At 37.7% G+C, this 27168-nt stretch overlaps 2 protein-coding genes across 4 annotated transcripts in view; both read right to left on the minus strand.

Moving 5' to 3' along the window:
• pip5k1ba (phosphatidylinositol-4-phosphate 5-kinase, type I, beta a) overlaps positions 1-5131 on the minus strand; it is a 28036-nt gene extending 22905 nt beyond the window's left edge. For all 3 annotated transcript variants that reach the window (XM_061734507.1, XM_061734506.1, XM_061734504.1), the window contains exon 1: positions 5026-5131. The gene's annotated coding sequence lies outside the window, so the exon portion shown is untranslated. The remainder of the gene's footprint in view (positions 1-5025) is intronic.
• Positions 5132-12200: 7069 nt separating this feature from the next.
• LOC133454763 (uncharacterized) lies at positions 12201-16964 on the minus strand. Its single transcript, XM_061733486.1, has 4 exons — positions 16425-16964; positions 15207-15407; positions 14212-14332; positions 12201-12611 (listed from the first exon to the last, which is right to left on the minus strand). Exons 1-4 carry the CDS (start codon positions 16776-16778, stop codon positions 12604-12606), a joined length of 684 nt encoding a protein of 227 aa, XP_061589470.1. The 5' UTR covers positions 16779-16964; the 3' UTR covers positions 12201-12603.
• Between the last annotated feature and the right edge of the window lie 10204 nt (positions 16965-27168).

Raw genomic sequence — 27168 nt, forward strand, 5'->3', positions numbered from 1 at the left:
TTGGTTAAAAAGCCACAGAGATATATTACAACAACATTCTTGTCAACTGGGTTTTTCAACTCTGCTTGTAGCACTTGGTGTTTTCGCGTTCATACAAAAGTTGATCCCGATAACACTTTTCACCTACTGGTGGAACGTCACCAACACTTCGCAAACCAACTGAACAACCGGGGGGGGGGGGTTACATTTTTACATTAAAGAGCATATTGCAGGTTGGAGACCCCTGTGAATCAATGTGTAGGAAAATAATGTAGGAACTGAATTTTCATTGAAATACACATAAATATATACTACAGTGACCTCCGGAGTTGTTTTTGTGAGAGTATTTTACTTCCGCATCTGAAAAAGCTGAACCGGAAGTGACGTAGCACCAGGGAGCGCGGTGATTTTCAACAATAGGAAAAATAATGGATCTTAATGTTAGTTGTGACACTGAAGAGGTTGTGAATGTGTATTCACACCAATATGACGGGCCACAGCCTTATAATTACGAACCCGTTAGGCCCCCCACGTTCTTTTGATTGACAGCTGAAACTCGCTTTTTAAAAGGCTGATTTATGGGTCCGCGTTACACCAACGCAGACCCTACGGCGTAGGTTACGCGGCGACACGCACCGAACGCTGCGTGCGCCGCGTACCCTACACCGTAGGCTACGCCGTCGATTTTACGCGGAACCATAAATCAGCCTTTATTCACTGCAGCACCCGCCCGTGCTCCTTCCTGAAAGAAACTCCGAAAATAACTCCTAAAAGATGGGTGAGTACTTGTAATCTGTCTACGTTTGTACTTTCTTTCGCTGGCCTCTGCGGCGCAGCTCCGCCGGGAGGCGCGTCTCCTTCTCGGTAACGAGCCCGAGTCCCCCCGTGTCCCACCACGGAGCTGCCGCGTTAAATCGACGCTACGCTGTAGGGTACGGCGTAGGGCTGCGCGTCGGTGTAAAGCAGTAAACGGCTGTGAAGAGCAGAGACCATTTATTTAATAAATAGTTTGGAGAACAGATGCTGGATCATCTGTAGTTCTGTAGTAAACAAAGGTCGCACGTTAGACGTCAGAGCAGATTTGTTGTTGTTTTGGAGCATAATGTGACGTTCGAAAACGCAAAACTCCGGGTTGTCTCTGTCTACACCAGGTCTACACGCATCTACATAAACGGAGTTTTCAAAAATCTTCCCTTTGCCCGGAGTTTTTTTAAACATTTGTTTATTTGCGTTTTCATGTGGATGACAGGTCCAAACGTAGGAAAATATCTTGGGTTTAGCAAATACCCGGCTACGTCTGTACGGGGTCTGCACAGTCAGATGGGGCAGCTGTGGAGACGTCTCCCTCCTGCTGCGTCATATGACGCGGTGGTCGAAAAAAAAAAAGCGTTTGTAGGAACTTGGCTAAAATCAGCCACTTTTTCCTCTGAATACGTGCCCTTATGTCTTGTAAAACATATTAAATCCTACATTAACTTCTCACATAGTCATTTTCACATAAGGTCAGGTATCATTTTTGAAAAAAACCCTAACCTGCAATATGCTTTTTAACATCATTAACATCATTCACAGCAACAAACAAAACAACGACACATTTACCCGTACAGATGCAAATACAATTCAATTCAAAATACTTCATTAATCTCAGAGGGGAAATTAACTAAATGCAGCTCTGGCAACGTGTTTGGTAGGGCCTAATGCCATACTATTACACTCAATGTTGTTGTTTTTGAACATTCAAACAACATAAGAGTCAAAAGTGATGTGGATTTGAGAAGCATTTTTTGTTGTTTTTTTTTGTCCTGAGTGAAGTTGCAAACAGAAACACAGATGCTAGCAGACAAGTCTCGGTTTATTTTAAGTGTTGTTTCAGGATGTGGTATCGTGGTTTCATTTGAGAAGAAGGAAGCTGGGTCATAGGGAGAAGATAAACCTTTTTTTTTTTCAGGGATCAGTTTCACATTTTGCAGCTTGTTTTTGAATGAGACACGGAGATGAGATGAGAAGATTAACTGATTGTCCCAGTACTAAATGGGGCTAATTGTACATTTATAACATAATAATATAACATAATTTTTTTTTTTTCAAAATTCTTTTTTTTTTCTTCCTTTTTTCCCTTATAAATATCAACAGTCACCTTCCATTACAGACCTAAATGTGTACTAGTCTGTGCATATCAGTAAATATATGTGCAATGATGACGCGTGTCGGTTGTTCAATACAACTGATCAGACCAAGCGCATTAACACAAGCTGCTCTGATCCAGACGGTGGAGTTGGAACAAACTGTCACACAATGTCGAGAGAACGAGACAGATTCAGGAAATGTCCATCAGGGGATGAAAAAAGAAAAAAACTAAAGAAAACGGAAGAGTTTAATGCCTTTCTGAAAGGCTCGTTTGATAAATTTGTTACAAAAATCACCGATCCGACCGGGTCTCAAGCAGCCGCGGGGCCCCGCGTCGAGGCAAGAGATGATGATGAGGCAGGGGAAGGTATCCAGTATTTTGCTAATTGGAGAGTTAAAATTGCGCATATAGACCCCCGATCCGACCCGAAAAACCCAAAAATTTCGCCCGAGGGGCCCCACCAGCCATTTCGCACAGGGCCTCGCAAATCTCCCAGACGGCTCTGCCGTGGAGTCACCAGGCACTCAAACCTGCATAGTTTTTCATCGTTACATGGGGGGAGTCCATGCAAGTAGGGAGAGTACAGAAAGGTCATTCTAGCTGTGAAGATGCTGCGTTAACCACAAAGCCAGTCTGCAGATCTTTACTAATTCTTACTTTCTTTTTGGCTAACTTCATGATGTTAGCCAAAAACAATAAGGAATCAATATAAAGTTGTGCCTAAACCAAACCAAACACTGTTTTACCTTTATCTTCTTTTTTATTTTTCATGTCGGTGTCACATAAAGTAACTTTAACACATCATGTAACCCCTAACACCTTTCTTTGGTTGTGTGTGTGGGATGGGCTGTCGCTTGCAATCAGTGTGTTTGTGAACAAAAAGTACTTGACAAAGCAATACTAGACCAGTTTCTGCAGAGTTTGTTCCTAAAAAACATGTCACAATGTCATGTCCACTAACCGGTTCTGAATAAAGTCAGCTGCCTAATCTTGTCTACAAGTGATAGTGTAGACATGTGGCAGTAATAACAGATAGATAGATAGATAGATTTATTATAATACCCTTGGGTAAATTTAGTTCACAGTGAGTGCCTCCTCATACAAATTTCAAACCATACACTCAACAACACAGGATAATATAAAGGTGATATACAGGTGATGTAGTGGTACAGTTGAGAAGTTGTATATCATTTCATTCATATGGCAATAATTCACAACAAGGGTCATTTCAGACTCCTCTTCATAGAAGCTGATTCAAGTTCATAACAACTTATGAAAATAAATAGTATCTAATCTTTAATTCAATAAAAGCTGTAGTCTCAGGCACGATAGATTGATAAGACTATTCCTCGTACGCGGACTGTTTTTGGGGAAAGGGCCTTCAAAGCATTTGCACCCTCGTCCTGGTATAAATTACAGAATCATCTTAAATTGGATCATCTCCCAAGTTTGCTGGATTTTAAAGCTAGGATCAAGGTCTATCTGACTACTGAATGCACATGTTCTTTTATCAAACATTGAGTGATTATACTGTAGTGATTGCCAAACTGTTTTAGCTGTTTTTTTTATGTCTCTTTTGTTGATGTTGTTCAATGTTGTTCAATGTGTAACTGATGTGGACCTATTGTGCTGCCTTCTTGGCCAGGACCCCCTTGCAAAAGAGATTTTAATCTCAATGGGATTATTCCTGGATAAATAAAGGTTAAAAAAATAAAAAATAAAAAAATACAATGTCCACATGCTGATCGTGTAGAAGTTGAAAGGAAAACCTCCCTTAGACCAGAAGATGCTGCCAACTTAATCAAATCAGGATGAAGGTCATCGGCGTTGACAAAGGAGAAAAAGATTCAAGTTTATAAACAGCTGTAGTAACTTTTATTGATAGTAATGAGACAGGGAATTATGGGGGTTGGAGTGTGAGGCACAGGCTGGGACTGGAACTGGAAGGGGTCCCCGCTGAAAACGACTGGTTTTTAACCGACCAGTAAACACTGACGAAACCCTCAGATACAAGGGAAGTTGTTTTACAAAATACTGTGATGCCTGGAACATTTCAGCCCCCAGATGTGACACAATGACCATTCAATGACATGTCTTCAACATGTAAACTATAACAATGTTTTTTTTATGTATTTACAACCAGAAACAGCCAGCTCCAACTGAACTCACAGTTGAACTAATGTTTGCTATCCAGGAAGTAAATGCACTCATGCTACTGTATTTCACGTAATACCACAAACATCAACTTTACTGTCAGTAAGTCAGCAAAGTCAGCCAGGTAGAGGTTTTGGTGATATCAAAACAACGAATACTGGTAAATCCCATAAACTTATTCTGATATGACATTTATATCCAAAAAAAGACAATAACAGAAGCACATTTCAGTATGTTTATGTGAAATTTCAACAACATCACCAACTAACTACACCCTTCTGAACAGCAAACAGCTGAAAATCTCCCGAAACTTGTTCTAAAAACTAAACTATTTAATTCTAACATCAACAAAGTGCGGCTTTTCTCTAAAACGGCTGCATCGACCTGAATGTGAGCTGGGTGTCTACTGTACACAAAGTATATGTCTGTGTTTAACTTGACAGGTCCAGGTGAAGGTAGGTAAATATTCAAAGCACACTCCTGGCACGTCATGCACGCTGAAGGCCCTTTGCATGTATGCAAATGCTCCTTTCAAGCTTATTGCAGGCATTTTACTTTCTTTCTCTGACTGAAGGGAAGCAGGGCTTATTTCCTCTTATGATATCATCCTCCGCTCATCTTCCCCCGTGAGCGACTCACAAACAGACGTCGTAATTGTTGCTTTACAACTTGCGACCAAAAACACTGTCCTGGACGGAAATGAGAAGTTGATAAGTTGAAGCCACGGCAGAGTGGACAGACAGACAGACAGACAGAGGTCTTACCTGAATCAGCATGGTGATGTGAAGATGGTGATGAATGCACCAGGAAGCACCAGCACCAGTGTTGGCAGACATAAACTATGACTGGTTAAAAGAGGAGCAAAGTACTGCAGGGACTGTAGAGCATCCTTACCACTTCCTCTCTCTCTATCTCTCTCTGTGTCTGTCTGTCTCTCTCTCTCTCTCTCTCTCTCTCTCTCTCTCTCTCTCTCTCTCTCTCTCTCTCTCTCTCTCTCTGTCTGTGAGCCTTTCTCCTCCCACCTGCCATATTTATTCTCGGCAGCAACAAGAATATCCCTCCTTTATTGTCAATAGAGCCAAAACTGTAACCAGCCTTTAAAACACACGGCAAAAAAATTTGCTCACAGAAATAATAATTATAATGAACTGATCAATCATGTTCTTATATCCTGATCTGCATTATGCTGAAGTTTGAAGGTGGCTAGTTGTTAATCAGGAACATTTTACAAAGACTCCCAGTGAAACAGGTGGTGTTATTGAGCTGGCAGGATGTGACTGAGGACACGTAGAGATGGATGATGTAAAAATAATCAGCATTTACCTAATAAGTATATTTAGATGCTATTCAGTGCTTCGGAGGAAAGCAGAGTATGCGCAGCTCATTTCAGATAAACACAGGTTAAAGTGTTTTACGTGACTCATCAGCGAATTTAGAATAAAAACACAATAAAAGAGGAAATTGCGGGAGGAAGGAAATGTTTATTCTCAAACAAAGAGGGTAAAATAGAGAAAAAAGCTAAAGAAAGTGGATAGAGTGAATAGAATTCGACTAGGAGAAAAAAAACTTGCAGTTGCTTTCTTAAAAACTTGTCCAGCAGAAAAGATAAGATAAGATAATCCTTTATTTCTCCCTCAGTGGGGAAACTCACTTTGTTCAGCAGCAGTACACCTAACACACACATGCAGGAGAGGGGTACAAACGTAAAAAAAAAAGTTAAAAATGTATATAATTACGAAATATAGACAGTATATACATTGCAATGGAAATAAAAGTAGTGTGAAAGAAAAAAAGAGTGCAAAAAAAGCAGGTAGAATGTGTGTGAGGTAGACACACAGATATTGCACATCTTGTTATTGCACGTGTTATTGTCCGTTAACTACTGAGAGCAGGAAAAATGGGATTTGCAGGAAGGTAGCAGATAATGATGGTGTCTAATATAAATGGGCTGATGTTTTCAGCAATTGCTATGAATACTCAGGAAGAATAATGAATAAATATGTCTGGATGACCTCAGGGATCTGGATGCTATTTTAATGAGAGGTTTTCTGTCTTTTTCCTGATCAAAAATAGTTAATTTTACCAGATAATACCAGTACAATAATTTGGGGTATACTTTCCTTAAGAACATCCATCAAACAGTTAAATGTACTTTTTTAAGACGAGGATTTAATGTGCCATATAGTTCAGTGGTTATTAGCTGAGGCACATTAGAGATAACCGCCTGAGACTTGGCATTGAATCCCAGTCAGACACTGAAAACCTCCCATCTCACCTCAGTCTTTTCACAATGTTTTTTTTTGTTTTGTTTTTATTTTAAAAGATTAAAGTTAATCAGCCCAAAAAGTGTGGAGAGCTGAGTTATTTTACATTAATGCATGCAACTAAATGATTGCGTGTATTTGATGGACTTTATATTTAAATCAATAACAGTGTAGTTTCCTCCACTGGCTCCCAGTACTGTTCAGAATTCATTTTAAGCTCTTGTCGTTTGTTTTTTAGTGCAGTTATTAGCTCACAGCTCCATATGTGAGCTTTTAATTCCTTACCAACCTTGACATAGCTCTGAGTTCTGCTGGCCAGTATCTGTTAGATGTCCCGCAGTCAAGGAGCAAACAGTGAGGTGATCGTCTCTTTGCAGCAGTGGCGTCAATTCAGTCGAAATTAAGGTATGGCAAGGGTACAAGTCACAGAATTTAACTAGAGTATCAATCAACACGTCCAGCAAATACTCATCACAGAAGTCTGCTATGTAGCTTATCTGTGTGGTCAAGAAAAATTGGAACTTTTTCAAATGCAGTCTCACTCACTGTAAAAACTCAACTCATCTTACCAGGAATATTTGTCTTATTTCTAGTTAAAATGTCTCATTTTTAGTCAAAAAATCAGAAGAAAATAACTTGTTATTTGACAATTTTCACCTGTTTCAAGTAAATTTTCACTTGAAATAAGTAGAAAAATCTGCCAGTGGGACAAGATTTATCTTCTCATTACAAGCAAAAAAATCTTGTTCCACTGGCAGATTTTTCTACTTATTTTAAGTGAAAATCTACTTGAAACAGGTGAAAATGGTTGTTTTTGAGTCTTGTCTTAAATGTAATGAGATTTCTTTTGACAAAAAATTTAACATTTTAACTAGAAATAAGACAAATATTCTTGTTAAGATTTTCAGTTTTTGCAGTGTATAATAACTAGTGAAATCGATCATGTTGTTCTGATTTGCATTGGTAGTTATTCTATATGTATTAAGTAATAGAATAATCAATACAAATAGACACAGAGTAATTCCATAAATGTATTTAAAAAACAAACATTTACATTTTCCCTTGAAGCCAAGGTGTGGCGGCTGCTGTACCTTGCCATACCCAATTGACGCGCCTGCTTTGCAGTCGTAGGTTCTAAACTCTGCAACACTCCTCTAACGGAGCTATGTACCCTCTCTGACCCGCCACTGTTTAGGGCCAAACTCAAAAGCCACTTATTCACATTTACTTTTTGCACACAAGTCACTTTTCTCCTATTTTTTATTTGTTGCATTGATATATATTTTTTTCTACTCTATTATAATGTGTTTTAGTTTATATTTATGTCTTAATATTTTTGTTTGTTTGCCTTTAATGCTGTGAAGCACTTTGACCAGGTTGTTGAAATGTGCTATTTTGAATTAACGGTTGATTTGATTTTATTTGAATATGGACATAGCAGTGAGTGTTTCCATTAAAGGAGCATGAGGCAGGATTTATGAAAACAATTCATATACGTTTTAAGTTTTCTAGTAATAATGTCAGATGAAGCGTTCCAAACCAAAAAGAACGAGCCCTCTAGTGTATCTCTCCTTTGCCTTGAACAGGCTGTGTGCTGCAATTCCGGGTTGTCCTACGGATGTGACGTCACATGACGCTGCATGCACGTTCTCCCCGTTCTCCCGTGCCGGCTTCACTGTTAGCTGCAGTACCCCCGACGGCCGTCGAGGCGAAGGGTGGCGCTAGAGAGTCTCATTTCTTAAAAGGAGCCTCACGCTCCTTTTAAGTCAGTGACTCCCGACCTGGGGTCCGGGCCCCCCTTGGGGGGGCGCCTGAGATCTCTGGGGGGGCGCGAAACTTTGTCTGTTTTGAGGATATGCAGTTGTAAAAATTATATTTGCGCATGTTAAATAAATAAAAAATAATAACACACCTAATGGAATACAGTAATCCAAGTCTGTATAAACCCACGTAGTATTTTAAAATGACAAAAATATATTTCTAAGAAATTTAGCAGGAAAGAACGTAATAACTTATTATTATATCATTATTCAACATTTAATCATACTACTACTCCAACAGGTTGTTAAAGGAAAAATGTTAAAAATGTTTGCGCTCATATTAAAAGAGACATTTTTCAGAAATTATTTTATGTCCTTGCAATTATTTTCTGTGCGTATTTTATACATTGGTGACACAAAATGAAGGTGAAAAATGTCATGTATACAGGGTAAACCAAAGAGAAATGTATCACAAAAACATAATTCATGTTCATTTTTTCAATGAAAGATTTGTAACGAATCACTTTACTCTTTTTGTGCCAGTACGTACGGGTCGGGGGGCCCGGCTGGTCTTAGACACAAGTAGGGGGGGGAACTAGGAAAAAAGGTTGGGAACCACTGCTTTAAGTGGTCTCATTGCAGCAACAGGCAAGAACGCTCTGCAGGACAGTGTTCATTTCTGGCCGCCAGGAGGCGCCAGAGCACCTCCTGTTCTGTAACGCTGGTGTACTTCTCTGTAAAGCTGCTGTTTTCCGCTGTTCAAAAAAAACTATGATATTAAATACAATAAAATAATTAATAATATTAAACTTTTTTTCTGTTTTTCATCTCTTGTTATTTACTAAAAGCAACATTTTGAGGCACAATACATTTTATTGTTTGCCATGCTCTCTTTGTGCTTCCTCAAGCTCTGTGTCTGTCTCTCTTTAATCTTCTGTGTGGCCCACAACCAGACTTGTTGAAGGTTTGTTTGGGAACAGCAGAGGTTGATATATTTTTCCACTGCTTCACTGTGATTAGAGTCCACCAGCTTCCAGCTCCAACACTCAACACACAACCTTTGCCACATTTGGCTCTTATCCAGCCGCGAGAGTGCAGAGCTGGGGCATCTTGGATTAGTAAACTACACAGTCAATCATTTAGCTGGGAAATAATAAACAGGTTAATCAGTGACGAAAACCAGAATTTGTTACATTCCAAAATATTTTCAGATTAAAAATGAGAGGCAGCCAGTAAAGAAAAGAGCAAAGAGCTGCTTACACGTGTGCAAGTGGAAACAATTCAATTATATAACAAGCAACCGCAGGAAATGAAATGTTTTCCTGATTATTTTTACACATTTTAACTGATATTTAGTTTTGCTATGAATATTAATTCCACCAAAGTCTAAAGCGGCTCTTGCATTTCTCATTGAAAAACCAACGTGCTAATTATGAGGTAAAGAATCATGACTTGATTTTTTCCAATATGTGGTAATATGTGGTATGTTTGGACCACGTGATTACAGTATGTGACTTACACTTCCAGGTCACTTTGGCAGAAGCCACACATCACTTAGATAAAGTGATAAAATCTAAGTCAGTATTCTTCAACATTTTTTGAGGCATGGCACATATTAGAATAAAAAATCCTGCAACTCCCCAGCACCCAGAAAAACGTTTTTTCATCACCACCTTTCGCACACATGGACATGATCTGGAATTAAGAAAATCATTAGCCACCTAGGGACGTGGTGGAGTACTGACTTACTCTGCAAGTCACCACACGTGCTGCACAGATGCTCAACAATGACAATTTATTTGCAGTAACTAAACAGATTTTTTAGACTTATAGGTGAAACAGGATAATTTCTCTCAGTGATTAAAACAACACTGATCTAAGTTAATTGATTGTGAAGCGTCAAACATGTCTGTAATATAGATTATTTCTCCTCAAATGTTATTTCCTCAGAACCTGTATGACTTTTCTTTGTAAATGTCATCCAGGTGTTGTACACAGCTGTTTCTGCTGCATGTCTCTTTGGCACCATTAAGAGCACCATAAAGAGACACATTTACTTTTCAGGGCCTAAAAGTCACATTTGTAAACAAAACATAAAGTGCATGTGCAGAATTATTCAATATACTGTACGTGACAAGTTTAACTTAGTGATATCTGCAGTGGATTTAAAAAAAAAAAAAAAAAACTAAACAAAAAATATCCTGAAGCATTTGGATCAAATCAATGATTGAAAAAAAAACTCATTCTCACTCCGTAGAGGAAACTGGTTGTGATAATTTAATTCAATCTGTGCCTAAATCCTAAACAAACAATGGAATTTTTGGAGAAACTAAAAATGTATTTTGAAAATAAATGCATGTGGAAACAAACAACTCTGTCAACTAAAGCTTTTTTTGCTTGCTTCCTCAAATGAAAAATATGATTTTTGAGATCGACATAAGACGGAATTTCAAATCTGCAGAAAAGTTGCCCACCCTTCTCAATAATACTGTACACTTGGCAACATTTGAAGTGGATCAAAATATTTCCTCAAAGTTGTTCTAAGCCAATGATGGATATCGTTCCACATACTGGCACAACATGTAACATCAAATATTTACTATTTATAACAAGAGTCTTGAAAAACGTTGATGGTGATATTTATGTCATATTATCATCTCAGTCATCACATCATCACAATACACAGTGTTTACCTTTTGATTGCACTGTCCATTCTTGTAATAGGGTCAATATGTTGCTATAAGTGAGAAAAATTCCTCCAAACTCTTAACTATTAATCTTTTATTCGAGTGTGCATGTCAGATGAGGAAACTATCTTCGGAGGGTTTTTCACTGCCATTGTACACTTTAATATTAAGAACACCAGAACCACAACATGATGCTTCGGATAGGAGTAAAGTTACATTTTAAACCTAAATAAAAATCAGCACATCATACAGAAGACGCAACACTGTCATTATAACTTTTAATGCGTCTATTACGATACAAGTTGTCTCTAGGCCCTCGACAGAGACCCAGAACATGACCTGTGGGAAACACAATATTCTGCAGCTAAAACATTTGGAGTTCACGCGAGGGGAGGAAGTTTACTTGAAACACCTGCAGAAAGTAACTGAAGTCATTGTTACAGCTAAATAATGGTTTACAACATTATATGATCAGAATGCCAATATTGATGCATCACTGTATATAAATTCTTCTGCTGGACTGTGTTGGAAGCAGCTTCTGAGTTGGACATGTGCAGCTTCAGTGAGTGTTTCAGTTCAGGGGAAGTCAGTGGAGTCACAGGAAAGAAATGGTCCTGAGATTTAAAAAGAAGAGCTGCCTGACCACAAATCCAACCAGTGTCTCATTTACTGCACCTTACTCAGGAACGTTTCGTAACTGCTGGTTTTAATTTATGAGAACTAAGAAACTTTTTAAGTGTAGAATTTTAATAGCAAGCAAGTATAAAAGCAAGTATGTTGCCAAAGCACAAGTGTGAAGGGAAGGTAAGACATTTCTGATTATGGCAGAGGTGTCTTCAGTATTCACATTCATTACTCAGGTAGAAGTATAGATACTAGAGTTTAAAAATACTCCTGTAGAAGTTGAAGTATCAACTCAAGTTTTTTACTCAAGTAAAAGTATAAAAGTACTGGTTTCAAAACTACTTAAAGTATAAAAGTAAAAGTAATGTAAGGGGGGAAAAAGCCATTAAGGACAAAAGCCATTGAAAATGAATGTATCTTAGTATAATGCAAATATATTAAAGAACCATATATGTGTACTATTGAGCATTAACATGTGTTTCAGAGAGCAGCAGATATGATGACTAGTTTCCTATAAGTATTGTAATGGTGCAAAAAGTCAAACTTCAGAGGCATGTTATCATTTATCCTAACCTTTATTGGAATGTACATCCAAGTTTAGTTGCAGGAATCTGAGGGAACGGATGTAAGAACAAAACTGGACAAGAACATCTGAAACAACCACAACCAAATTCACTCTATCCGGATGGAGCAATTTAACTGGATAGTTTTTTTTTAAAGGCCTAAATGAAATTGAAAAACTGAAAAATAATTACTCCAGTGAAGTATAGATAACCAAAATTTCTACTTAAGTAAGGTAACAAAGTATTTGTACTTCGTTACTTGACACCTGTGGACATTTCTGATTATGGCACATCGTTTTTGTGGATGGAGGCAATATTCTTTTTCAGCTTTTGCAGATCTTCAAACGCGGGTTGTTGAGCCTTGCAGCGACTGTGTTGATGCAGCTGTGCTCAGCAGACGCAGTCAGGGTCAGAATATCTGACCTCAGTGCGGTGGCGAGGCCCTCAGGGACCTGAAATAAACACATGAAGGCCGGTAAGACCACAGAAGGAGCTCCTAATCATCGTTTAAAAAATTATGAATTGGACAAGTACAAAAATGCCGGTAACCTGCAGTCCTGATACCGTAGTGGTGACTACTTGATATATTACTGCTGACTGGACTCATGTTTTTCAATCCCAAGTGACAAACCAAAATATAAGTAGCCTATTTAACAAAGATTCTGCCTAAACAGGAGATGTAAAAGACTGTTATTGTTCAAAATACAACGTAAAAGGAAAGGTGAAGCTTGAGGGCAAAAAAGAATCTGAAACTACGGCCTTGAAGGCAGCGTTGTGAGCGTGAACTCAGTTACAGAGACGCTTTGAGAAAGAAATGATCACTAGATGATCCATACAGGTTGAAATAATCCTGATGCTTTGCCATTTGAATGTTTTAGACCAGGGGTGTCAAATGTGCGGCCCGAGAGAGATTTTCATGCGGCCCGCGAGAAGTTTCCAATGCAAAAAAAACGAAATGTTAATTTACTAAAAAGGAAGGCATAAATAATTGCCATGAATCGCAGCATATCCGATAATATATTTCTTCTACAAATCCATCGTTATTCCACAAAGAGAGCAGTTTTCGACATTTTTTTAGTGTTTTAGAATGTACTTGCCGATTTTATTTCTTTGTAGACGGTCGTTTATTTTTATTAACTGACCACTATTATATATTTTCGCAGGAAAAATATCACTGCTAAAAAAGATGATAGAAGATATTTATTCGGAGAATTTCAGTTTTGAATACGAGGATAGTGACAAAGTAAAAAAGTTAAAAGAGAAGTGCTGACTTTTTCGGCACACTGGCGTAAATATCCGCGCCAATTTAAAAAAATAAATACACTTAATTGTACTGGAAAAATCTTTAAATCACAAAAAAACACTCGGATGTAATAAGAAAGATTTAGCTTTTAATTAAATTTCCTATAACAAAGCGAAATATAAAAAAACCAAAACATACTTGTTTCTGTTTATCTTTGTAAAATAATATTAAAAGTATCTTACATAATTTGAAAAAAAACCCCGAGAAATTTCAAGAAAAGATCATGAAGAAATATATTTTACATAATTACCTTTAAAATTAACTAAACTGATATTGGATTAGATAAAAATAGTAAAAAAAAAAGAATTAGAAAAAAATATTCTCGCACCGTTTTTGTTATTCTGAGCGTGCGGCCCGCGAGAAAAAAATTGGTCAAATCCGGCCCGCCAAGCAAAATGAGTTTGACACCCCTGTTTTAGACATTCATATTTGTCCTTTTTAGATTTGTTAGTAAACTCCTGAATTCCCATCATAAAGTGGCAAAAGCATAAAAATGTGAGGTATAACATGTATTCAGTCAGCTTTAAAAAAGTCCATACTTTGTTTTACCTGATGCACCAAATGGTTTGTTACACTTATAGTCTGTCAGTAGAAACAATATCTAAGAAATAGCACTTAGCAGTAACGTCCAGGGTTTATTAATTAATTTAATGTATTGACAGTCCACTGATTAATCTATCCAAAGCGGTGAACATGTTAGAGAACTCAAAATCCTAATAATTCGTAGCTTTTAGTCTTGAGATTTAAACCTGAGGATAGCTTTTTCTCCAGGTGCTGAATCTGCCGTAGGCGTCTGTTGATGAGTCTTTCTTGGGCGGTAACCTCTGAGGTGAGGTTGGCGAGACGATGGGCCTGCTTATTGATGAGAACCTAAGACACATGGAAGACATAACAGTGTAAGTATGAAAATCTCTCACAAAAAGTATGGGGGCTTTATATTTCTTAGGAATGGACAGCGAAACCAAACACACACGTGCCCCTCTCTGTATCCACAGACTAGGGCTGGGCGATATATCGAGATTTTAATATATATCGATATATTTTCAAACGCGATATGGTACGAGACAATATTGTTTATATCGATTATTAATTTTTTTTTATTTTTTTTTTTATGATTTTGATATAGCTTATTTTGTGACAAATTGACTTGAATGTTTTATTTGAGATTTGCACAAATGTTTTGTTATTTGCACAACTGTCAACCTCAGTGGAAAAGTCTGCCTGTTACTGTCTACATTGTATTAATTGCACAGTGTATTTTAATGTAATTGTTATGCAGGAAAGGGATATTTGTTTTATTTTATTCAAGAAGCATTTTTATTCTATATATGCAGGCAGTTTATTTTTATTTAATTTGTTTTCTACATTTTGATATTGTGCAGACCTCTGTTAATAAAGGAACCTGTGTGACATTTGGCACGAGGCTTTGTATTAAAACTGACTGTTTTTTTAAGGGTTTGCCTCAGAAAAAAATGAAGCTAACAGAGATGCTATGCTATAATGCTTTGGGGGAAACCCCAATTACGGCACAGAAAAAATATCGATATATATCGAGTATCGCCATTCAGCTAGAAAATATCGAGATATGACTTTTGGACCATATCGCCCAGCCCCAACGACTCCAAGTTTTAATGGCTGATTGTGCAAAGTAACGTGTGTTCTGATCTGTGTAAGGTTATATACTTATGCGTTGGTGTCACCGAGAGTAGATAGTTCACTGGTTAAATTCTTAGTTTTTGCTGACCTTCATGAGTCTGATGTCAGGGGGGGTCTGCACCCCCGGCCTCAGGGCCATCAGTCTCTTAACACTCTGAGTGATCCGGTTCATCTGCTGCTGCATTACTCCCTGTTCAGCCTGCAGATCCTCCAGATCCTTCTGCAGATCTCTGACGGCTTTCCACACCGCGTCCCTCCTGGCAGTGTGTATCTGCAGACCTTTTCTAACCTGAAAAACAGCTTATTACAGTAAACCCATCAAGGGTAACGGATTTCTGTATTAGATACAGTTTTAGTGTAGATAAAATAAGATAAATTAGATAAAAAGGTGAGTTTTTTATCTTTGAATATAATCACAAATCATTACTTTTTTTTTTTTTTTTAACTCTGACTATTTTAAAAACTACGTTCCATTTTATATCCAGATAAGCAGTACTGGAGTTGAGGGGGGATGAGATAAAAACGGTCAAAATTATCCCCCCTGTAAAACTGCCATCCCCCCTTTCCATCCCTTATGTCATTTCATCAATGAATGTGGTTTTACTGCTATTTCAACATTTAGAGTCATCACCAGAAAAATAACACCAGAAAAATAACTTATTTGACAATTTTCACCTGTTTCAAGTACATTTTCACTTGAAATAAGTAGGAAAATCTGCCAGTGGGACAAGATTTATCTTCTCATTACAAGCAAAAAAATCTTGTTCCACTGGCAGATTTTTCTACTTATTTCAAGGGAAAATCTACTTGAAACAGGTGAAAATTGTTGTTTTTTCCAGTGATGAGTCTTGTTTTAAGTGTAATGAGATTTTTTTACTAAAATGAGACATTTTTACTAGAAATAAGACAAATATTCTTGTTAAGATGTTGAGTTTTTGCAGTGATCCATGTTACTTATCCTGTGAAGGACAGAGTCATATTGATAAGTTCAGAAACAGTTTTTTATTGTTGTGTTTTGATGTATTTGATGTAAGCCCAGTGGATATTTAAAGCTTACAGAAGGCTGCATTTAACTGCTGCTATGTCATTCCTGCAGTATTTCTGCAGGTGTTTTGGTCACTGCTATTATTTGTAATATATTATATTATTTGTAATCAGCACAAATTATCTGTCCCCATATGATAAAATCCACCATCCCCCCTGATTCTTTTTTACAACTCGAGTACTGCAGATAAGCAACTATTTAATCATAAGAAATATGTAAAGAAAATAAACAGCAGCTGTAAACCTCCAGATTGTTCCTCACCTGCCTGTGAGAGCGTACTGTCTGTAAACTCTGCTTACGAAGACTCTCCAGACCCTTTGTGGCGCCCTCCAGCTCTTTTCCCACCAGCTCCCCCTCCTGCTCCAGCCGCTGGACGTTCTCCTCCACGCCCTGCAGCAGGTGGGCCAGGCCCACACTGAGCATCCTCAGGTGGGTTACGGGGACCTCACCTGCCCTCTGTGATGTGACATCATCTCCTGTGGGAGAAGCCCCCCGGGCCTCACAGAGCCCCAACAGCAACACTGACAGCTGCAGCACTTGACTCACCCTCATACTCCACAACCTGGGGTAGGTCTTTTCAATCCTTTTTTGGAGGTCCAACTGATTAGAAGTCATGAAGCCAGAACCAAATCTGTTTTCACAGTCCAGGCAGCTGGTGAGCTGTCCAGAGATGAGTCTTCATCTGCCAGACCTGCAGAGTCCTGACACGTCTCAGATATTCCCTGAAGAATTCTGGCACTCAGAGTGGTGAAAAAAAGGGGGATGAGGACAGAGACGAGAGCCAGATGGAAACACAGTCTGTGGGTGGGTGGGGTGGGGGGTGGCGGGGGTTTAAAGTGAGACTTCTTTCATATGACTTAAATGTCTTAAATGCATTTCCAACCAATCTTTTCCCTGCCCATGTATGCACATCACATGCTACATTGACGCTGAGTAATATCGAAATTCTGCTGTCAGAAAGATAAAGAGAAGCTTTTACGGCCTATAATATCAGTAAAGTTTATAACTGACAATGAACACTTTTACAGTCGTCTGCTGAACTTTGGAGAGTTTCCCTCTTCAGGCAGATGAACTGCTGCTGTTCGTTCATGAAAATGCAAGAGCGACATCTGCTGGCTCTTTGCTGAGGTTGCTGGTTGCAAAACAACTTTTGCCACCCTGAAAAAGGAAATCAGAGAGAAACCCAAGTTTGCGCTTGTGAAGAAAGTTAAAATCAGTTAAAATTGTTGAAATTTCATGAATTAGTAGACTATAGTATTCTGCAAATTATGTTTAAAGCTCATAAAAAAAACTTTACCAATCAACATTCAGAAAAGATTTGAAAAAAGAGAAAGCAAGTATAACTTAAAAGGAACAGAGATTTTTAAAAAACCAAGATGCAGGACTAAATTGATGAAACGTTGTTTTTCTGTGAAAGGAATCAGTTTATGGAACAATCTGAATAAAGAAAACAAAGAATCCAAATCAAACATTACATTCAAAAGAACAATTAAAGCCTGTATGTTAAGTAAATATAATGAAATATGTTAGTTAAGTTTGATTGACATACTCATAGACGGCGGTAATTTTATTTTATTTTAGTTTTTTATTCACTTAGTTGTTGTTTTTTTTTTTTTTTTTTTGATTTATGTTATTTGTGAACTTATTTCTTGGAAAAAGGGGCAGATCAGATAAGATTCTTCTTCTTTCTGCTCCCTTTTCATTCACAATTTAAGAACATTTGTATTTGTATTGAATTGTTTTATTTTTTTGAATGAAATAGAGAATAAATGAAATGAAATTTGTACACGTGAACAAGAGAAATGTATAATTTCTCAATAGAGAACATAGAAAATACATTAAATGATAAAACAAAGGATATGTACCATTTTAAGGAAAAAAAGTTGGGACAGGACAACGTTCTGGAAGAAGATGATGTCTGAGGTGTTTCCTTCAGGTACCTCATACTTTGCCAAGCCTTTCGATTCCTATTCCCAATATTTTTTTATACTGTTGCTGCGAGATGATGTGAGCTAATAACTTTCATAAAATAATAAAATTCCTGGTTTTTAACATCGAATATATTTTCCTCATTCTTTCGGCAATAAAATATGGATTTATTACAGATGCAAATCACTGCATTTCGTTTATATTTACATTTTAGACGGTGTTCCAACTCTTTTGCAATTGTGATTCTAAACTGTGAGGCTGCAGAAAATAGACAATGTATTAGTCACATGCTCTGACATCACACCAGACACACTTACCACAGCATTGGAAAAGTACTTGCGCACAGAAAGAGTAGACGTCATTGTTCGTGCGAACTGATCTCATGAATTAAACTTACAGGCTGCTGATTTCTACAAAAACAGGATTGAATCCAGTGCGTACACAATACACGACCTGCTGAGCACCATTGAAACCTGTTTAATGGATGCAGGGGCATATTCATCATTACAAGTTATAGACATTTCCAGAGGTGTCAAGTAACGAAGTACAAATACTTCGTTACCTTACTTAAGTAGAAATTTTGGTTATCTATACTTCACTGGAGTAATTATTTTTCAGACGACTTTTTACTTTTACTCCTTACATTTTCACGCAATTATCTGTACTTTTTACTCCTTATATTTTCACGCAATTATCTGTACTTTTTACTCCTTACATTTTAAAAACAGCCTCATTACTCAATTTAATTTCGGCCTTTAAAACAAAACTATCCAGTTAAATTGCTCCATCCGGATAGAGTGAATTTGGTTGTGGTTGTTTCAGATGTTCTTGTCCAGTTTTGTTCTTACATCCGTTCCCTCAGATTCCTGCAACTAAACTTGGATGTACATTCCAATAAAGGTTAGGATAAATGATAACATGCCTCTGAAGTTTGACTTTTTGCACCATTACAATACTTATAGGCAACTAGTCATCATATCTGCTGCTCTCTGAAACACATGTTAATGCTCAATAGTACACATATATGGTTCTTTAATATATTTGCATTATACTAAGATGCATTCATTTTCAATGCCTTTTGTCCTTAATGGCTTTTTTCCCCCTTACATTACTTTTACTTTTATACGGTACTTTAAGTAGTTTTGAAACCAGTACTTTTATACTTTTACTTGAGTAAAAAACTTGAGTTGATACTTCAACTTCTACAGGAGTATTTTTAAACTCTAGTATCTATACTTCTACCTGAGTAATGAATGTGAATACTTTTGACCCCTCTGGACATTTCTCTGAGAGGTAGTAAAGTAATACCTAGAGCAAAAAAAAGAAGCAATGTTGGATCTGCAGTTATCAGGCAGACAGAGAAGAGGCTCCAGACGAAAATTACTTTTGCTCAGTGTATGCATGAAGTGTCGATAGACTGCTGTATGCAAAAGATTTCATCATATCAGCTTCAGAAGGTGTTGGGAAGTGGTTTGCATATGTACTTCAAACATGTTCAGTTGGACTAAAGGACACTTGAGTTGTACAAAATATGAATGAATGAATGAATGAATGAATGAATGAATGAATGAATGAATGAATGAATGAATGAATGAATGAATGAATGAATGAATGAATGAACGAAGTTTATTCAGTCATGACAACACAAAACAACACCAAAAAAACATTGTGCACAGCATTAACATTTCATACAAAACCAAAAAATGTGTTGAACAATAACTGAAAAGGCATAGGCTGAAGCAAAATGCTTATAAAAGCCTATCCTATTGTACCAACTTTCTTTTTTTGGCTACCGACCTCCAGAAGACCAAAAAGAGAATAGAAAAGCAAAGAAACTATAGAAAAGCAAAGAAACATTTACAGATGGTCAATTGCACTTATAAGCTTCAAAAATAGCTTTACAAACCATTTTCTTAAATACAAAAAAAGAATGACATGTTTTTAAATGTATGTTGGCATCGTTCCAGAATTTAACTCCAGTGATGGAGACACATCTCCTTTTCATACCTTTTTTAGCTTTTTGTACTGTGAAATTGCAGACACCTTTAAGATTGTAACGAGTCTCCTGAATTGAAAAGAACCTCTGTATCTAGTCAGGGAGCATTTTTGATTTTGCTTTGAACATAATTTGCATGATTTTAAAATAAAACAAATCATAAAATTTAATAACATGAGAATTTAGAAAAAGTGGATCTGTGTGAGCGTAGTAATCAGCCTTATTGATGATACGTATGGCTTGTTTTTGAAGTTTTATTATTGAATTTAAGGTGGTTTTATATCACATTTTCATGATCCAAAAACTTAAAGTAAAGAAGATGAAATTCCATAAACATCACTAAAAACCACCAAACAGCTTAGCAAAAAATACTGCGTCATTCCTCTCCAACTTTCACCGTTTTTTGTCGTCTAGAAACACCATGCCAATTAAGTTTTGTTGAAGTGAACTGGATTGAAGGAGCTGGGGTACAATGCTGGACTTCCTACTCTCAGCCTCAGCCTGAAAGAAGTGCTTTGTGTGAATAAGGACAGGCCAACAAACTGCTCTTTGAATTGTTGTGGAGCTGGGGCAGGCCTAATGCACAAACGACACTATGTCAACTTATAAAGCCTGATTTATAAAAGGAGAGAAATACGTCAGCCTCGGCCCACTGCTTCCTCCTGGCATGCTGGATGCAGAGGAAAGTCCCAGGAAGGCAGTGTCACCGGGTCACAGCGTGAGCGACGGGACAGACCACCGTGTACGGTAAGTCAACATGTTTTTGTCACATTAAGAGAAAGGATTTCAGTTAAGAATACAATCTAAAACATACTGTATGTGTTTATTTTTTAACTGATAACTGTAGTGCTTTGTCATGCAGCACAGAGTGACATGTATTTATCTCTGATAAGATTAGAAACAACTTGATGAAATTGAAAAATAACAATAGAAATAAAAATAATAAAATGGTGATAATAGAAAAAATGATGGGAGTTGAAAAACAAAGAAACAACAATAAATTAATATAGATATACACTGTCACTGATATCACTGATCCTATTTTTGATTTGTCTTGAAGTTGTAATATTTAGTTTGTTTAAGAGAGCTTTAACTCTTTCTAGCTGAGATCCCAGCTCTTCCAGTTTACTGTGTTTATATGGTTGTAACAGCCTTAAAAAAATCCTTTTAAAGGGGCTCGTTCCTCTGAGGAGCTGGGCTCAATCAATCAAATGTCCTTTATATCAACATTTGGTTTTACAATGCTCTGAAACCGGCTCGCTGTGGCTTCAGCCGCTGTTGTAATGTGTTGCATTTGTGTGTTCATGCAGTGTGCTATACAATTAGCTGGTTGTCAGAATGTGTCCCTCCAGACGGAAGTTGTGTTTTGAAGAAAGGGGAAGATGCATCTCGTTTTATACAGGACTGTCTCAGAAAATTTGAATATTGTGATAAAGTTCTTTATTTTTCTGTAATGCAATTTAAAAACAACTAAAATGTCATACATTCTGGATTCATTACAAATCAACTGAAATATTGCAAGCCTTTTATTACTTTAATATTGCTGATTATGGTTTACAGTTTAAGATTAAGATTCCCATAATATTCTAATTTTTTAGATAGGATATTTGAGTTTTCTTAAACTGTAAACCATGATCAGCAATATTAAAATAATAAAAGGCTTGCAATATTTCAGTTGATTTGTAATGAATCCAGAATGTATGACATTTTTGCATTACAGAAAATAAAGGACTTTATCACAATATTCTAATTTTCTGAGACAGTCCTGTACATGGAAGGTCCCTCTCTTTAAGCATGGAAAAGTCTGTGGCAGATCTGAAAGAGAAACAACGGGTTTAAACTTTAACAGGCTCCTAATCTTTGGAAATGGGTGAAGACATGTTTATAACATGACAGGTTATATTCTGATTAAAAGCAGAATAAAAAGTTAAAAAGACACAGACATACGTTAAAGAAGGATAAACCAGATGAACGCAAGACATAAAAGTTACAGTGCATTGTGAGAGATTGTTGAAATGCAGCAGTAAATGAAAAGGTTTTCAACCTCGGTAAAAGGTAACTTTGATGCATTCTGGGAGATTATTCCACAGTGGAGGAGAATTAAAGATGAATGCTGGGTACAGAAAGTATATGGAGCTAGAACAGTCTCATAATTCGCAAATGCACACACCGTTTCACAAATGCACAGGACAAAATTCACAAATGCACAGACTGATTCGCAAATGCACACACTGATTCGCAAATGCACACACCGTTTCACAAATGCACAGTACAAAATTCACAAATGCACACACCGTTTCAGAAATGCACAGGACAAAATTCACAAATACACACACGATTCACAAATGCACACACCGATTCACACATACCATTGCACAAATGCACAGGACAAAATTCACAAATGCACACACCGATTCGCAAATGCACACACCGTTTCACATATGCACAGGACAAAATTCACAAATGCACACACCGATTCGCAAATTCATACACCGTTTCACAAATGCACAGGACAAGTTTCACAAATGCACAGAACAATTCACACGTGCGTAAGGCAAGATATACAAATATATTTTTGATGCGCACACAAATATAACCTGATTTACAAACGTTTTTTTGTCTGTGAGCTGCGCTGGATTTGCGTGTGACTTTTGAGACTCCTCTGACGTGACTCGATCCACAAATAAGTTTTTTTTAACACGTATTTGCACAACAAATAAGATATCTTCCTTTGTTTCAGCCAATCATAAGAGCGCTCCCCACGTGGGGGACGCAGAGCAGTGGATAAAACACGATTTACTCGTAAACCAATCAGATTAAAGGGGCGGATACACCTGTTGTTTGAACTACGTTAGCGCCGTTCGCTTAGAAAAGTGATTAATATTTCGAGTTGGTGGAATAAAGATAAATAAACAAGACAGCAACACGGGATGGAGAGGAGATCACTGCTCTGCTTTTCTTGTGATCTCGGTAAGGAAAACCACATGATCTGAGATGGTTTGTCGGGCCGTTCAACCAGAGCCGTCAGGAGACTGCACTACAAGTCCTGCCGATGCAGCAACTGATGATGAGAAACAGCGGAGATATTTATGTATTTGAACTACAGGTGTCTTTCAGGAGAACGAGCCTGTTGACGCGTCAAATGACGGGGGCGAATATTGCTGTTCAGAACGTGACCTACAGTTCTACATGATGTCAATGACTGACAAGATGTAGGCTATATGATGCTGTGATGTAAGGGTGGCTTTACATACATGGAACATCTGCAAAGATAAGTTCACCAAAATACTTTTCAGTTGAATTACACATTTGGTTACATAAAAGTAAAGAAATCAGGAGAATAAGAACAATGCAGTAGATAAAACATTGCAATGCAGCCGACGTGCTAATTAAAAAGTAATGAAGTGACAAATGAAAGCACAATAAAAACATTGTGAAGTAATATTGCTGCCTACCTATTTTTCTTGCACTAGTGTTCTCTGACTCTGAGCTCCAGCGCCTGCAGAATATTATTCATCATATTTCCAGAGTTTATCGGAACAGTTTAACATTTTTGAGATAGATCAGTGATATGCATTTATTGTTTTTATGTGGATTTGGTGTCAGTCAGTCAAATTAGTCAGTTAAAAATCAACTCCTTATTAAGGAAAAAAAGAAGCATTGTTAAATGTTTCCACTCATGGGGGGCGTCCAAATATAAGTGTAGGTAAATATGTTTGTTTACAAGAAAATAGAATCTGATAAAAGAAAGAAAAGTTTCCAAGTGCAACTTCATATCATCAGATGCACTCCGTCTGTAACAGTATGTTCCCCAAAAATGTCTTATAATTGTCATGTGCTGCGGCAGTGCAGGAACTTTTACCTTTTCTTTCATCTAGCTGCCCTTAAACCTTCACACCGATCTTTCAGTCAACAGGTCTCAACTTTTCATAAAAGCCCAGCAAGTCAAGCATGATTGTACTCTGACTCCCAGAGGGGTTGGAGGTCAAAGCCAAAGTGGCTGAACAGCTGGCGAGGTCACATGCCAAGATCACGCTTGGTATGCCATGCCTCCGCGGATCAAACATGTAAAACCTGAAACCCTGGGCAGCCAGCAGGATCCAGCATGTTATTGTAGTGTGATTCCCATTAAGCAAGCTTCGGCAGTCACATCATGCACTGCTAACTTCTCCCCGTACAGCAGGATGGGATGAACTTGAGATCACAGTGTTTGGTTTTTAATATGATGGAATAAGAACAGCATTTATGAGCCAAAATGTGTTATGAGACACGTGAAACCGGGAAGAATGATAGGTCTAAGAGGCCTTGAAGCTGAACTATAAGTATCTGAGGAAATAATCTACTTAAAAACATGCATCTGTGTAGAAACACTAGAAAACTTGAACAACCTGACAATAAACCTTCTGAGCCTTGATGAAATGATTACTATCTGAGAAATCACGCAAAAGACTGCACAATAATGTCCTCACATATAAACCTGCCTACTCACACTCTTTTTCCTGTATGTATGAACAGTTCACATTAAAGCAGCACAATGTAACTTTCAGCTTTTGTTGAGTTTGGCGGCTCCTTTGGACAAAAGCGGTAGTGCTTTATCAGAAAGAACACTACATTTCCCATGAGCACCAGCGCGTACTGCCGGAAATATCCTGTCCCCGTCGCGTGCATTTGTTTTCAGAATCAGAATCAGAATCAGAATCAGAATCAGAAAGGGGGTTTATTGCCAAGTTTGTTAACACACACAAGGAATTTGTTGTGGTGATTGGTGCAATACAGTAAAAATAAAAATATAAAAACAAACAAATATATGGAGATAAAATAAGAGATAGAATAAAATAAAATGTATAAACAGAAATAAACAGAAATGTACAATATGAGGATTAAAAAGTGCCGGATATGAGTCTTAAAAGAGAGAAGACGGGACGGACTTTCAAAACTACTTTTCTACCTTGCAGGAGGGATAGCAAAGAGGTAATGTATCTATTTTTGGCTAAACAATATAATATGACGATGTTGAAAATCACTAAGTTCAACTTGGTTTTATGAGTGAAGTGTTTCAGCGAGATAATGCGCAAACGTTACAAACGTTTTTTTTCGCCTCCTCCGATAAAACTTTTATTTTCTTCGGTTTATTCACTGCTTCGGCCATGATACCAGCTTCTGCTGAGCTCTGCGCTCCACACCCCGCCCCGCTTTCATCTGGACTACGAATCGGGAAGGAGGGGGAAGTGACGTATGTGCCGTAAAGCAGTCAAAGCCGTAAAAATGTGTAGTTTTTTAGTGTGGAAGGGTTCCTACCATGCTCCTCAAAGTTACATAGTGCCAGTGAAGGTGATACAGACCCCTCAGACCATGACAGAGGTTCATTAAACCTGTTGGAAGTTGATGTACCATCACAATGACTCTGGAAATATTATATTAAGGTGGAAAAGTTACATTGTGCTGCTTTAAATGAAACACTTTTAAGCAGTACAAATACAAAATACGCTCCTAACTGTAAGAGGGCTCTTCACTGAGGTGAGTGTATGGCTGTCCGTTCGGTGCATTGCTACAATTTAAATCTTAGCTGAATTGCCTTCGTGATAAGATAATCACTTTATTTTTTTATTTGATTTATCTGTTTATTTTACTGAGGATCAATGACCTATGTGTTTGTGCTGATTTGCAGGTAATGATCGGTGAATGTCCATATCTAAAGATGGATTAGCCTCTCAGGTCTGCTCTACTTTTGTGGCCCAGTATCATTGGTGTTTGGGTTTGGGCTTCATCGCTCTCAGTAGCTCTGTTTTCAGATGTTGACATGAATTTTTTTTACTGAAGAAAAAGAAGACTATTGGCTTTCTGCTGAACACTGTCCAGTAAATTAGGAATGTCATGGACCTATTTCACAACGTGAGACACATTTCTTCATAAAATAAAAACAACAAAATGAGTTGAAATTGAGAAACAAGTAACAAACACGTAAAAAAACACCAAAATACCAAAAAGAGAGGTAAAATCAAACAAGGCCAGACAAAAAAAGTGATGTAAAATGTAAAGGTGAACGTAAAAGAGGTGAAAAATGATCAAAATGAGATAGAAAGGTTGGTTAATTGAGCACAGAGACACACGGATGTCTTGAAGTTATTCAAACACAACCAGTGGGTACAATTAAGTGCTAAATTAATGACTATGTCATGAAACATCATGCTCAGCCCAGTGAAAAGTGTGATGATACTTTTGAACAGTTGGAAACACAAATCAACCACAGAGTCCATCTGTCTTGCAGCCTGGACCTCGTGGTCTTTCATAGGTAGGTGGGTGAACTTTACACATTTGGGACAAGGGGTCCTCTATTTTATACTCCACCCATGCCGCTGAACACGGAGGGGCTGCAGAAATTAAAGTGCAGACATAAGGGACAGTTTATACTGTAGTCTTTTTTAAGCTTGACAATGAACATTCAGATCTCGAAAATGAGTCCCCACTCCATATTTAGGTCAGAAAATATTTCATTTTGTAAGAACTGCTGCTCAGATAAGAGCAGAACCCCCCCCGAGCCTCCAACATCTATATTTTAACCCAACATTAGCTTCAAATCATGGCCCATGTGTTGAACTACAAAATGGTATTACGTTTTGGCTTTGCTAATAGCAAACAGCTTGGTGTTTGTCAGCAGTTGCACACCATCATTTACTTACCTTGAGAAAGAACTTAATAATGCTCTACCAGTACTTTGGTTGGTGTTTTATGTCTTGAAAGCCAACTCGCTTTTGTTTGTTTTTTTAATCTTTTTCTGGTTGAAGGTTTGGATATTTTTTAATTTCTCAATTGTCATTCAAAGCAACAAAAGTGGTACCTGAACCTGCCATTACAAAAATCAATGATAGAGTGATGAAGTTACAATGTGGTTTTGAACAGCCGTAACCAAATGAGGTAAAGTTCACATGCAAACACAACACATATGAGCAGAGCTGCCTGGAAGATTTGTGAGGCCCTGTGCGAAATGGCCGGGGGGTGCCCTTGCGCGTGAGCGTAGTGAGCGCGCGCGAAATTTTTGGGGTTTTTCGGGTCGGATCGGGTGTCTATATTTGCAATTTT

The sequence above is a fragment of the Cololabis saira genome, chromosome 11, assembly GCF_033807715.1.
Source record: "Cololabis saira isolate AMF1-May2022 chromosome 11, fColSai1.1, whole genome shotgun sequence".
NCBI classification, from domain to species: Eukaryota; Metazoa; Chordata; class Actinopteri; order Beloniformes; family Belonidae; genus Cololabis; species Cololabis saira.